This window comes from Myotis myotis, unplaced genomic scaffold, assembly GCF_014108235.1.
Source record: "Myotis myotis isolate mMyoMyo1 unplaced genomic scaffold, mMyoMyo1.p scaffold_m19_p_12, whole genome shotgun sequence".
Taxonomy (NCBI): domain Eukaryota; kingdom Metazoa; phylum Chordata; class Mammalia; order Chiroptera; family Vespertilionidae; genus Myotis; species Myotis myotis.
This window is the reverse complement of record NW_023416316.1, coordinates 72,874,149-72,884,005: the sequence shown is the minus strand read 5'-3', so window position 1 is coordinate 72,884,005 and position 9,857 is coordinate 72,874,149. Positions and strand designations below refer to the sequence as shown.

Genomic DNA, 9,857 nt, shown 5'->3' with positions numbered 1-9,857 from the left:
AAAGGGTTTTCTTTGAGGAATTTCAGAAATTGTTTAAGCGCTTAAAAAAATATTACATTTCTCCCCGTGTCTATCGCGAGGCAAATGTTCGTGGGTGTTTGTGTGTGTGAGTGTGTGTGCGCGCGCTCAAAAGGCCTCTACAAAAAGAAGATACTGTTGAAAAGAAAAGGAATAAAAAAGAAAGAGGGGGGGGGGGGCATTCCTTAATGGAAGTATTGCATGCGAGAACGTTGGCGCTCTCGGAGGCTCCCCCCGAAGCCGGGATGCACACACTGGGGTTGCCTACCTGGGTGGTCTCTCTACTTTGGTGAGCTGTTGCTAAGCAGCTAATAATAGTCATGTTTGCTGAGTAATTTCTGCCCTCCGTGAGCCAATCGCGTCGCAGAAACCCAAGCCATCTGACAGCCCCAGGGGCGGGAGCTCCAGCCTTTTTCTCTTTCGCTCGCTCTCTCCCCCTCCACCCCCTCCCCTCCTCCTCTTTCTCCAAATGGAGAGAGTTCTTTTTTTTCTTCTTCCATCTCATCTATTGAATCAAGGAGCTGCTGCGGCCGCTGCCCGCTGCACACACACAGAGCGGAGTCCCCAGGTCCCGGGAGCGAGAGAGGCGCGCTGCACGGGGGCAGAATGGTCCAGTGGGTCGGCGAGGAGCACAAGAAAGCAGAGTCCGGGATCGAGCAGCCACCGCGAACCCAGCAGCCAGAGCCCGAGCAGCCCGAGCAGCAGCTTCAGGAGCCGCCACCGCCAGCAGCAGCAGCCGTGGGAGCAGCGGCGGCGGCGGCTGCCCCTGCCCGGCAGCGCTGAGACCCTCTGGGCACCCACAGACCCTGCGGCGGCGGCTCTGCGCTTGCCCTCCGCGGCCGCTTGGGCGACTCGGGAGGCGCCGAGGGAGCCAGCGAGGCCGGCGGGAGCGGCGGGGATTTGCTGGCGCTTTCTGCAGTGAAGGGGTCGCGGCGCGGGGCGGGGGGCGGGTAGGGGGAGTTGGGGACCGCGAGGAGCGCCACGCGAGCGCCCGAAGGACCGGCTGGCTCCGCGCGCCGGCTCTCGCCCTCCCGAGACCTGGATGTGGGCAGCGGCGGCCGCAGAGACCTCGGGACTCCCGCGCAATGTGGCAATGGAAGGCGCAGGGTCTGACTCCCCGGCAGCGGCCGCGGCCGCAGCGGCAGCAGCGCCCGCCGTGTGAGCAGCACCAGCGGCAGCAGCAGTATCAGGTCTGTCAACCGGAGCCCCAACCCGAACAGCCGGCGGCCAGAGGCGTCCTCCCGAGCCCAGCGCCGGGGCGCGCCGGGAGTCCGCAGCGGCGGCAGCAGCGCGCCGGACGGCCCGGGAAGCCTCGGTTCCCGCGGCGGCGGCGGCGGCAACATGGCCTCAGCTGGTAACGCCGCGGAGCCCCAGGATCACGGCGGCGGCGGCAGCTGGAGCGGGGCCCCGGGCCGGCCGGCCGGAGGCGGGAGGCGCAGACGAACCGGGGGTCTGCGCCGCCACGCCGTGCCGGACCGGGACTATCTGCACCAGCCCAGCTACTGCGACGCCGCCTTCGCTCTGGAGCAGATTTCCAAGGTGCATTTCAGACTCTCCTCTCCTCCCACTCTCTCATCCCTCCTCTTCCTCTTTGGGTTCGCCTGGCCACACACACTTCTCCAGGAAAAGAAGCAGACAAGCGGGGATTGAAAAATTCAAACCCTCCCTCCGGTCCGGGGAGGAAAGGCTGTCTGAGGTCCGCAGGGGGTGGAGGGTGTGTGTGTCTGTGCGCGCGCGCGTGTGTGTGTACACGCGCCCTCCCGGCGTGCCTTTTCCGGAGCCCTGGGAAGCGGTCCGCCGTGGACCACCTTGGGGGCGGCCGCAGCGCGGCACTGCCGGGCGCCCCCGGCCGCGGAGCTCCCTCTTCCCGCGCTCCTGCCCCTATTTACAGCCCAAACCCCTGTAATGCAGCCACATTTCTTAACCTCTCGGAGGGGGAGGCGGAGTACAGAGAGGCGGAGAGAAGGGGGGGAGGGAGCCGAAATAAAGGTGGTTTCCTTTTCTGGCAGCCGGTTTTGCTTTTGTTGAGCATGAAATCTCAGCTCCCTTAAAAATTATCTTTGGAAGAGGGCATCTCCCCTCTTTTTTTCCAGTTTTTTACCCAGTTCTCAGAGCCTTGGGGGAAAGGGAACGTTGTAAACAAATTGCCACCTTAAATCCGCGGTCCGGGTCTGCGGAGCGGCCGGGTTCATTGTGTTTACAAGGCTCGTTGAAATGTGTGGAATCCGGGGAAGGCGAGCACCCAGACGGGGGCCTGCCGGGGCCACGGCCACCGCCGGGGAAAACGCCGCCGCCGGGAGCAGCCAGCGCCCAGTCGGGACCCCGGGCCTGGGCCCTTCCCTTGTGCACTCCGCTGCTTTTTATGTTTACCGAGAAGGAAAGGGAGAGGAGGGAAAGATCCTTGTGGCTGCCCTCTTCCGATCACAAATATTGTAAGTTGCAGATGGCTGCCCCACTTCCTAATTCAGCTCACACGGCGTCTCCCAACGCTATGGAAATGCGTCCGGAGAGAGCTCCCCGGCCGCGCTCACCACGTGTATCCCCTTCCTACCACGCCGGGCGAGGGCCAGAATGGGCAATTCTGCACTGCATTGCTCCCCAAGCCCCCTAACCCCCCAGCCCCCGTCCCTGCAGGGGCACCCCCAAGAAAGGTGAAGGGTGGGGCAGGACTTGCACGGAAGGGAGCCGAGTTTTGCTGGTTCTTAAACGTTGGGCTCCTTTGCAGGGATTACGCAGCCTCTCCCTTACCAGGTCCGGCGTGGCTACTGCGCGTGTCGAGTGTTTTCTCTCCTCTCTGCCTCGGCTTCCCCTTGCCCTCGTTCTTACACTCCCCCAACCCCCGCCAGCGCCGCACGTCGCACGCGGGGATGCTGCGCAGGCCACGCGTGGGGGCGCCCCTGCTGTCGCCCAGGTTCAACTCCCACGCTGCAGCCCGACTTTGATTTATGCCTAGTCCCCCCGGCCACCCCCGCTCCCGCCCACGCCGCTCGCGTTCTCTCGTGCGGGCGGGGGCTCCAGCCTCGAGGGCATCCCCCACGGCTTTTGCGGGATCCGCCGGCGGGTGCGCGCAAGCGGGCGTGGGCGCGCGGGCCGCGGCTCCCCGGCGCTCACCACTCCTCCTCTCTGCTTCATCCTCAGGGGAAAGCTACTGGCCGGAAAGCGCCGCTGTGGCTGCGAGCGAAGTTTCAGAGACTCTTATTTAAACTGGGTTGTTACATTCAAAAAAACTGCGGCAAGTTCTTGGTTGTGGGCCTCCTCATATTTGGGGCCTTCGCTGTGGGATTAAAGGCGGCTAATCTGGAGACCAACGTGGAGGAGCTCTGGGTGGAAGGTAAGAGCCCGACGCGGCGCCCTCCCGCCCCCTCCGGACCCCTGCCCTTCCTCCCACTTGATGAAGATATTCGCCGGCGCGCACCTAGGGCCCTGGGGGCGCGAGAAAGCCCCCGGCCCGCACCGGGGGGGACGGATTGTTTGGGCGCCTGGCCCCGAGCCAGGCCCGCCCGACAAAGGCCGCGCTGTAATCTACTCGGGGCGCCGCGCGGGGCTAGGTGTTGTGGGAGAGCGCGGCGGAGGCGGGCCGGCGGGGGCGCGGGGCCTCCGCGGGACGGACCACTGCGCGGCCGGGGGCCGCGGGGCCTGCCGCCGCCGCCGCCGCCCGCCGCCGCCGCGCCCCGAGAGGCGGCCTCGGGCAGGCCTCTCCGCTTTTGGCTCTGCTCCTTGGCTTCCGTCCTCCCCCACCCCACCCACCGCGTCCAAAGAGAAAGGAGGGGGGGCGCGGAGAAAGGCCACCCCTCGGGCTGGAGGGAGTGTGCGCGCCCCCGGCGGCCGCGGCCGCCGCGCAGGGGAGGGGGGGGGGCGGGAGCAGCGCGGGCCTGCGGAGGCGGCGGCGTGTGTGGTCCTGTTTTTGGACGGCTTTCAACTCTGGGGGAAAAAAACATTTGTCTCAAGGTATAAAAAAAAGCGGGGAGGTGGGGGGAAGGAGTTGGGGAAAAAACTGTAAAGCGCAGACTGGAACGCATGTTTGCAAAGTAGATTAATGTTTCCTCGCGGGTGGGGGCTTTTAAAGTGGAACTGTTCTCGGGGGTGGGGGAGGCTGGGCTTTACGGGCTGAAAGAAGAAATGTGTTTTAAGAACGCGGGTTCGGAGGGAGGGGCCCCGGAGCTCTCCAAGGGGTTCTGCCAGTCTTTTAACTGCATTCCTCCATTGGGGCGCGCGGGGGTGGGGGGTGGGGGGGTCTTGAAGCCTTTTTAGGCAGTCGTAAATTTAAAATAGATCCCTCTCCCTCACGGAAACATTTCACATTCTTTTGGTGATACGGAGTTTTTTTTTGGGGGGGGGGGGTCTGTTGGTTGTCTTTTAATTCTTTTTGGAAAGTGACAGTCTTGGTCTTTGGAAACACTTTAACCCCTAAACACTGCCTTGGCTCTCCTACAATGGGGCGGGCGGGAGGGATTGAGGTAATGATGCAGATATTTCAAACCAGAATATGTGGAGCTCTCCTGGCGAAAGCTAGCTACCAAGGACAAAATGTGGAAGCCTGAGTTCCATGCGGACTCCCTCCCTTTCAGAACGCTGCTGCAGAACTAGCCTTGGAGAATGTTTCGTTAATTTTGCCTTGCTGGTGAAGATTCAGCCGTCGGTGTTTAGCAAACATATGGTGAAGCCTTTAGCTGAGAAGTGACAATTAAAATAATAGTTCAAATAATTAAGGCCAGAAAACATCCTTGCCTTAAGTAGCTTGGTAATTAATACAGAAGTGTTATTTGGATTGAATCCATGGGGTAATTTGCCTCAGGGCAACACTTGACTGTCATTGGTAGAGGAGAGAAGGGTTTTATTGACCACCTATGATGTTCTGGGCGTCTGTAACGTCCCTAGCACGGTGCTAGGCACTGCCAGGGACACAAGCCTGTGAGACTCTCCCTGAGCACACATTCATCACTGAACACTACTGCGGTTCAATGGACTTGCACTAAATTTGAGCTCACAGTTGAAGTGGGCGTGAAAGTTAAATTTAAAAAAAGGAAAAGCTTTGATGGAGGTGGTGAGGCAAATTAAGGCGACTTGGAGAGAGAGGATGAAGGAGGGAGCTCTAGGCCATAACTCAGAAAAGGGGTCAGGTGAAGGCCCAAACTGAGTGGACAGATGGCAGAAGCTCGCGCCCCCCCCCCCCCCCCCCTTGGGTGCAATAGCTTAGGTGGGCCCTGGACCTCAGGGCTGTAGTTTGGAAATGTGATTGGCTAGACCAGCGGTTCTCAACCTGTGGGTCGCGACCCCTTTGGCGGTCGAACCACCCTTTCACAGGGGTCGCCTAAGACCATCCTGCATCTCAGATATTTGCATTACGATTCATAACAGTAGCAACATTACAGTTATGAAGTAGCAACGAAAATAATGTTATGGTTGGGTCACAACATGAGGAACTGTATTTAAAGGGCCAGGAAGGTTGTGAACCACTGCGCTAGGACAGAGCAAGGGATGAGCTGAACAGAGGGAGCCCCCAGCTCTGTCCACATGTTCACATTCCACCATGTGTGCCAAAAATTTGGTTGGTTTTTTTGGTGACAAAAGATCACTTTTTTGTCGTTTTGAGGATGACTTTTCTGTGGACCTTTAATAGGTTTACAGAGAAGTAATGTGTTTTGTTTTTGTAACATTGTGTATTTCTAGAAGCACCTATGTTTCTGCATTGCACAACACATTCCATTCAGTTCTTGGAAGGAGGAGGAGCATGCTTTGGCTCTGTCTTCGGGAGAGAGTGTGAGGGACTGGCACACCTGAGAGGAAGCTCATTCTGCCTACTTTGGGCCTCTGCGCTGTTTTCCTTCCCATGTCTGTTTTGGCAGTTTCGGTGTGGCTCATTGGTTCTTCAACCAAATATTACTCACTCAGTACTACCACTTGTTGAGCTACTACCATTACCATTTATTGTTATCACATGCCTTACAACTCAGTAAAATAGTTATTATCTTTGTTTTTTGTGACGTGATAGTTTATGTAATGCTTTTATATATAATAACTGAATTATTGTCCTTTTTTTATCTGAGAAACTATGGATCCTCCATGTCACCATGACCACTTTGCCTACTAATGACTTGAGTCAGCGATTTTCAACCTTTTTCATCTCATAAACTAATTAAAATTATGCAGCACAGCAGAAAATATCTTTTTTAGTTTTTGCTGATCTGACTGTGTCAATATATTTTGATTGACTTACAAAAAAGAATAGTAATTAGCCTTTTTTAGGCTCCAAAGTGACTTTTGAAAAAAAAATCAGGTGCCTATACTTACTTGTATATAAGGATTTCTAGTGCCAAGAATTAACCAGTCAAACACAACCTTATTATGCGACATGACCAATACGATGCAACTCTATCATATGACCTATATGTTTATGGTTCAAGACAGGGCATTTACACTGGACAGCTGTTGTCATTTATTTTTATTTGACAATCTAAGGGAAAAGAGGTCAGTGCCCCTGACTAAATAGTCAGGTATTACACATTTTAAAAATTCTTGTGGCACACCTGTTGGAAATCACTGACTTAAGTCAACTTGGTCTCCTGTTGCCTTGACCTCGATTTGTCATTCATTCACTCATTCACTCACTGTGTGCTAGATTTTTTCCCCTGTAGAGGAAGCAACAGTTTGATAAATGCAAGTAAACCCAACCAGGGAGGCCACCATACCATTTTATAATTTTAATTTAAATTCAAAGTAGAGGTCTTGTTTGTGATGTAGTGAGCTTACTGTTCATGTCGGCAGTAAGTCGTGTGAGCCTTTGCTTTCAGGAGGAAGTGTGCCTTGCCGTCTTATACTGTAGTAAATTAAAATGAGTAGCAAACTCGGAATTTAAGTTAATTTTGCACTTTAATCTCTTAAATTCTTCATCACTGTCAGCAAAGAAGTCTATTAGATGGTGTTTTCTTAATAGGAACTGTAAGTGTCCTGGGTACAGACAGGGTGCTGGCCACTACACGAAATAAACCAAGTGACAGAGGTTGTGTATTTCCAGGGTTAAAAAGCAACAGAAGAAAAGAAGGCATAAGAGATTTTAGGGGGAGAGGAATGCTGAGGGGCAGTTTGGAAAATGCTATTTTTTCCTGTGATTTAAAAAAATGCCATGTATATATATATACACAGATGTATACCCACCGACAGGCAACTGGGGGCATATGTTTGTCTACATATAAATGCGTACTTGTAAAACGTGGGTAAAAGTGGGTTTACAGTTGTTCATATGGAAAAAGATGTGCAGGTTATGAGTATTATAATAGCTTTATTAACTCAAAATAATGTCACAACGGCACAGTGCCCTTAGATACAATCTCATAAGTGCTCAAATTGCTTCATTATTCACACATTCTTGTAGTCTTTGGAAATCGGTAAACAAAGCTAAATTTCAGTGACCTGCTTGGGCCAGCCCCACTGCCTCCCGGGTGGTTGAATTCAAACCTACTTTGCCCTCCTCTGTATATAGATAACAGATAGGTAGATGATAGGTAGATGGCCACTTGCCTTTGTTTGTGTGTGCACATAGACTTACTACATGCATTCATATAGCTGCCAAAGTAATGTTGTCTTTTTAATGTAGCTAGCAAATTAAAGGTATCCTTTGATTTCACTTTCTTTTTTTTTAAATATATATTTTATTGATTTTTTTTTACAGAGAGGAAGGGAGAGGGATAGAGAGTTAGAAACATCGATGAGAAAGAAACATCGATCAGCTGCCTCCTGTACACCCCCTACTGAGGATGTACCCACAACCAAGGTACATGCCCCTGACCGGAATCGAACCTGGGACCCTTCAGTCCGCAGGCCGACGCTCTATCCACTGAGCCAACCCGGTTAGGGCTGATTTCACTGTCATGCCTTGTTTAGCATGCTGGGAAGATGTGGCTTTATAAAGACAGTGTAATACATTGGCTGCAACGCACAGACCAGTATAAGCTAGATAAGGAAGGTGCCTCAATTTCTTTCATGGCTTTGGCGATAAGAATTCTTTGATTCTGTTGTTTGGATGTTCATATAATGATTGCCTTTTAAGAAAGTGTCAATATACATTAGATGTTAGCTTGAGTCTTAGGTCAAGTAAAAAAAATGTCAAGTCTAGCTCACTTGTGAATGGAGTCCTGAAGTTGAGAATGTGTGGAGCCCTGGCTGGTTGCTCAGTGGTTAGAGCGTCGGCCCTCAGACTGAAGGGTTGTGGGTTCGATCCTGGTCAAGGGCATGTACCTCAGTTGCAGGCTCCATCCCCAGCAACCAATCGATGTCTCTCTCTCACACCAATGTTTATCTCTCTCTGTCTCTCCCCCTTCCTTCCACTCTCTAAAAATCAATGAGGAAAAATACCCTCGGGTGAAGATTAACAACACCAACAAAAAAGAGTATGTGGAACGATATAGTGGACATCTGCTGTTGTGGAAACACATACCAGTGCCAGCAAACCCGGGGGAGGCTAATTGCTATTTAAAAATAAAGATATCCACTGAGCATGTATTCTCAGTGCTTGCTCTGTTCTGGGCACTGCATGACGCTCTAAAGAACACAGTCCCTGCCCTCAAGGTACCACCGCAGCGGGCATACAGACCAGTGGCAAGATGGCAGGACAGCCCCAAGGGGAGGGCCTGAGACGAACATAGGGCTTGGAGAGCTGGGGGTCATGGGGGCATTCCAGGCTGAAGGAACAGCATGGGCAAAGGCTCAGGGGACAGAGGCGTGGCCTCTGAGAGAACTCCCAGTGCTTGCTTTTGGTCAGGTGTGAGGTAGGGAGCCTGAAGGACGAAGGCCCAGCCTCCTGGCAGGAAGGTCTTCGATGTGTGTAGGGCTTTTGCTTGGGAGGCTGCCAGCTTTTTCTTTCTCCCCCCCGCCCCCCTCCCCCCAACCTTTGCCTGTCTTATGATTTGCACTAGCATTTTGGCCCTCCACTGCCCTCCCTGGTACCAAAGCACTTCACCTGGATCTCACCCTTGTGGGCACGGAAGGGAAATGCTTTATTTTTATTTATTTTTAGTCTTGCCCATTTCTCTGTTGGCTTTCATTTTTTTCGCTTAGCACTTTTATCCTCCTATCTCCCTTAATATCTGCCCCCCCCCCCCAACCTTCTCTCAGACACAAGTTTGTTGTCGCGGTATCCCAGTGACAGAATGGCCATTTGCATCTTTGAACTTCTTGTTTTTTTTCTCAAAGCCAGCCTAGCGCCTCACTTTCTTTACTGCAAAAGGGAACAACCTCGAAATGAATCCATATTGCTTTGTGTTTGTTTATTAACATCTCCGGAGGCCAGCAGCAAGGGAGGAATAGCTTTGATATTTTTATTTTTTAAAAGAGAGAGAATTTTTTAAAAGGCTGCTTGAGGTTTATAAGTGCTCTCAAGTTCATACGTCCGTGCTAGCATTCTGCCTTCCGTGTTCTTGGCAGTTGTAGGAGATAACTGAGCCTCGCCATCCTTTCCGCTTAGCAGTGGTTCTCAGCCTTCTGGCCCTTTAAATACAGTTGCTCATGTTGTGACCCAACCATAACATTATTTTCGTTGCTACTTCATAACTGTAATGTTGCTACTGTGATGAATCGTCATGTAAATATCTGAGATGCAGGATGGTCTTAGGCAACCCCTGTGAAAGGGTCGTTCGACTGCCAAAGGGGTCTCGACCCACAGGTTGAGAACCGCTGCCTTAGAGCAAGGTTTCTCACTGCTGACATTTTGGGCTGCTTCATTCTCGCATGCGGGGGGCCTTCCTATGCCTTGTAGCAGCACCCCTAGCCTCCACCCACCAGATGCAGTGGCAGCCTCCTAGTGTGATAACCAAAATTATGTCTGGTCATTGGCATGTATGTGT

The 9,857-nt window shown here is 53.0% G+C and overlaps 1 protein-coding gene across 7 annotated transcripts in view; it reads left to right on the top strand.

Annotated features, from left to right (window-relative positions):
• The first annotated feature begins 965 nt into the window (after positions 1–965).
• Positions 966–9,857, top strand: part of PTCH1 (patched 1) — a 67,488-nt gene continuing 58,596 nt past the window's right edge. For 4 of the 7 annotated variants that reach the window (XM_036331410.1, XM_036331409.1, XM_036331408.1 and 1 more), the window contains exons 1-2: positions 966–1,557; positions 3,157–3,349. In XM_036331410.1, the coding sequence (XP_036187303.1) occupies positions 1,360–1,557; positions 3,157–3,349 (391 nt within the window). In that variant the 5' untranslated portion in view covers positions 966–1,359. Of the gene's footprint in view, positions 1,558–2,242; positions 2,451–3,156; positions 3,350–3,904; positions 3,967–9,857 lie in introns of those variants that run through there. The other 3 variants (XM_036331412.1, XM_036331413.1, XM_036331411.1) reach the window with 3 other exon arrangements.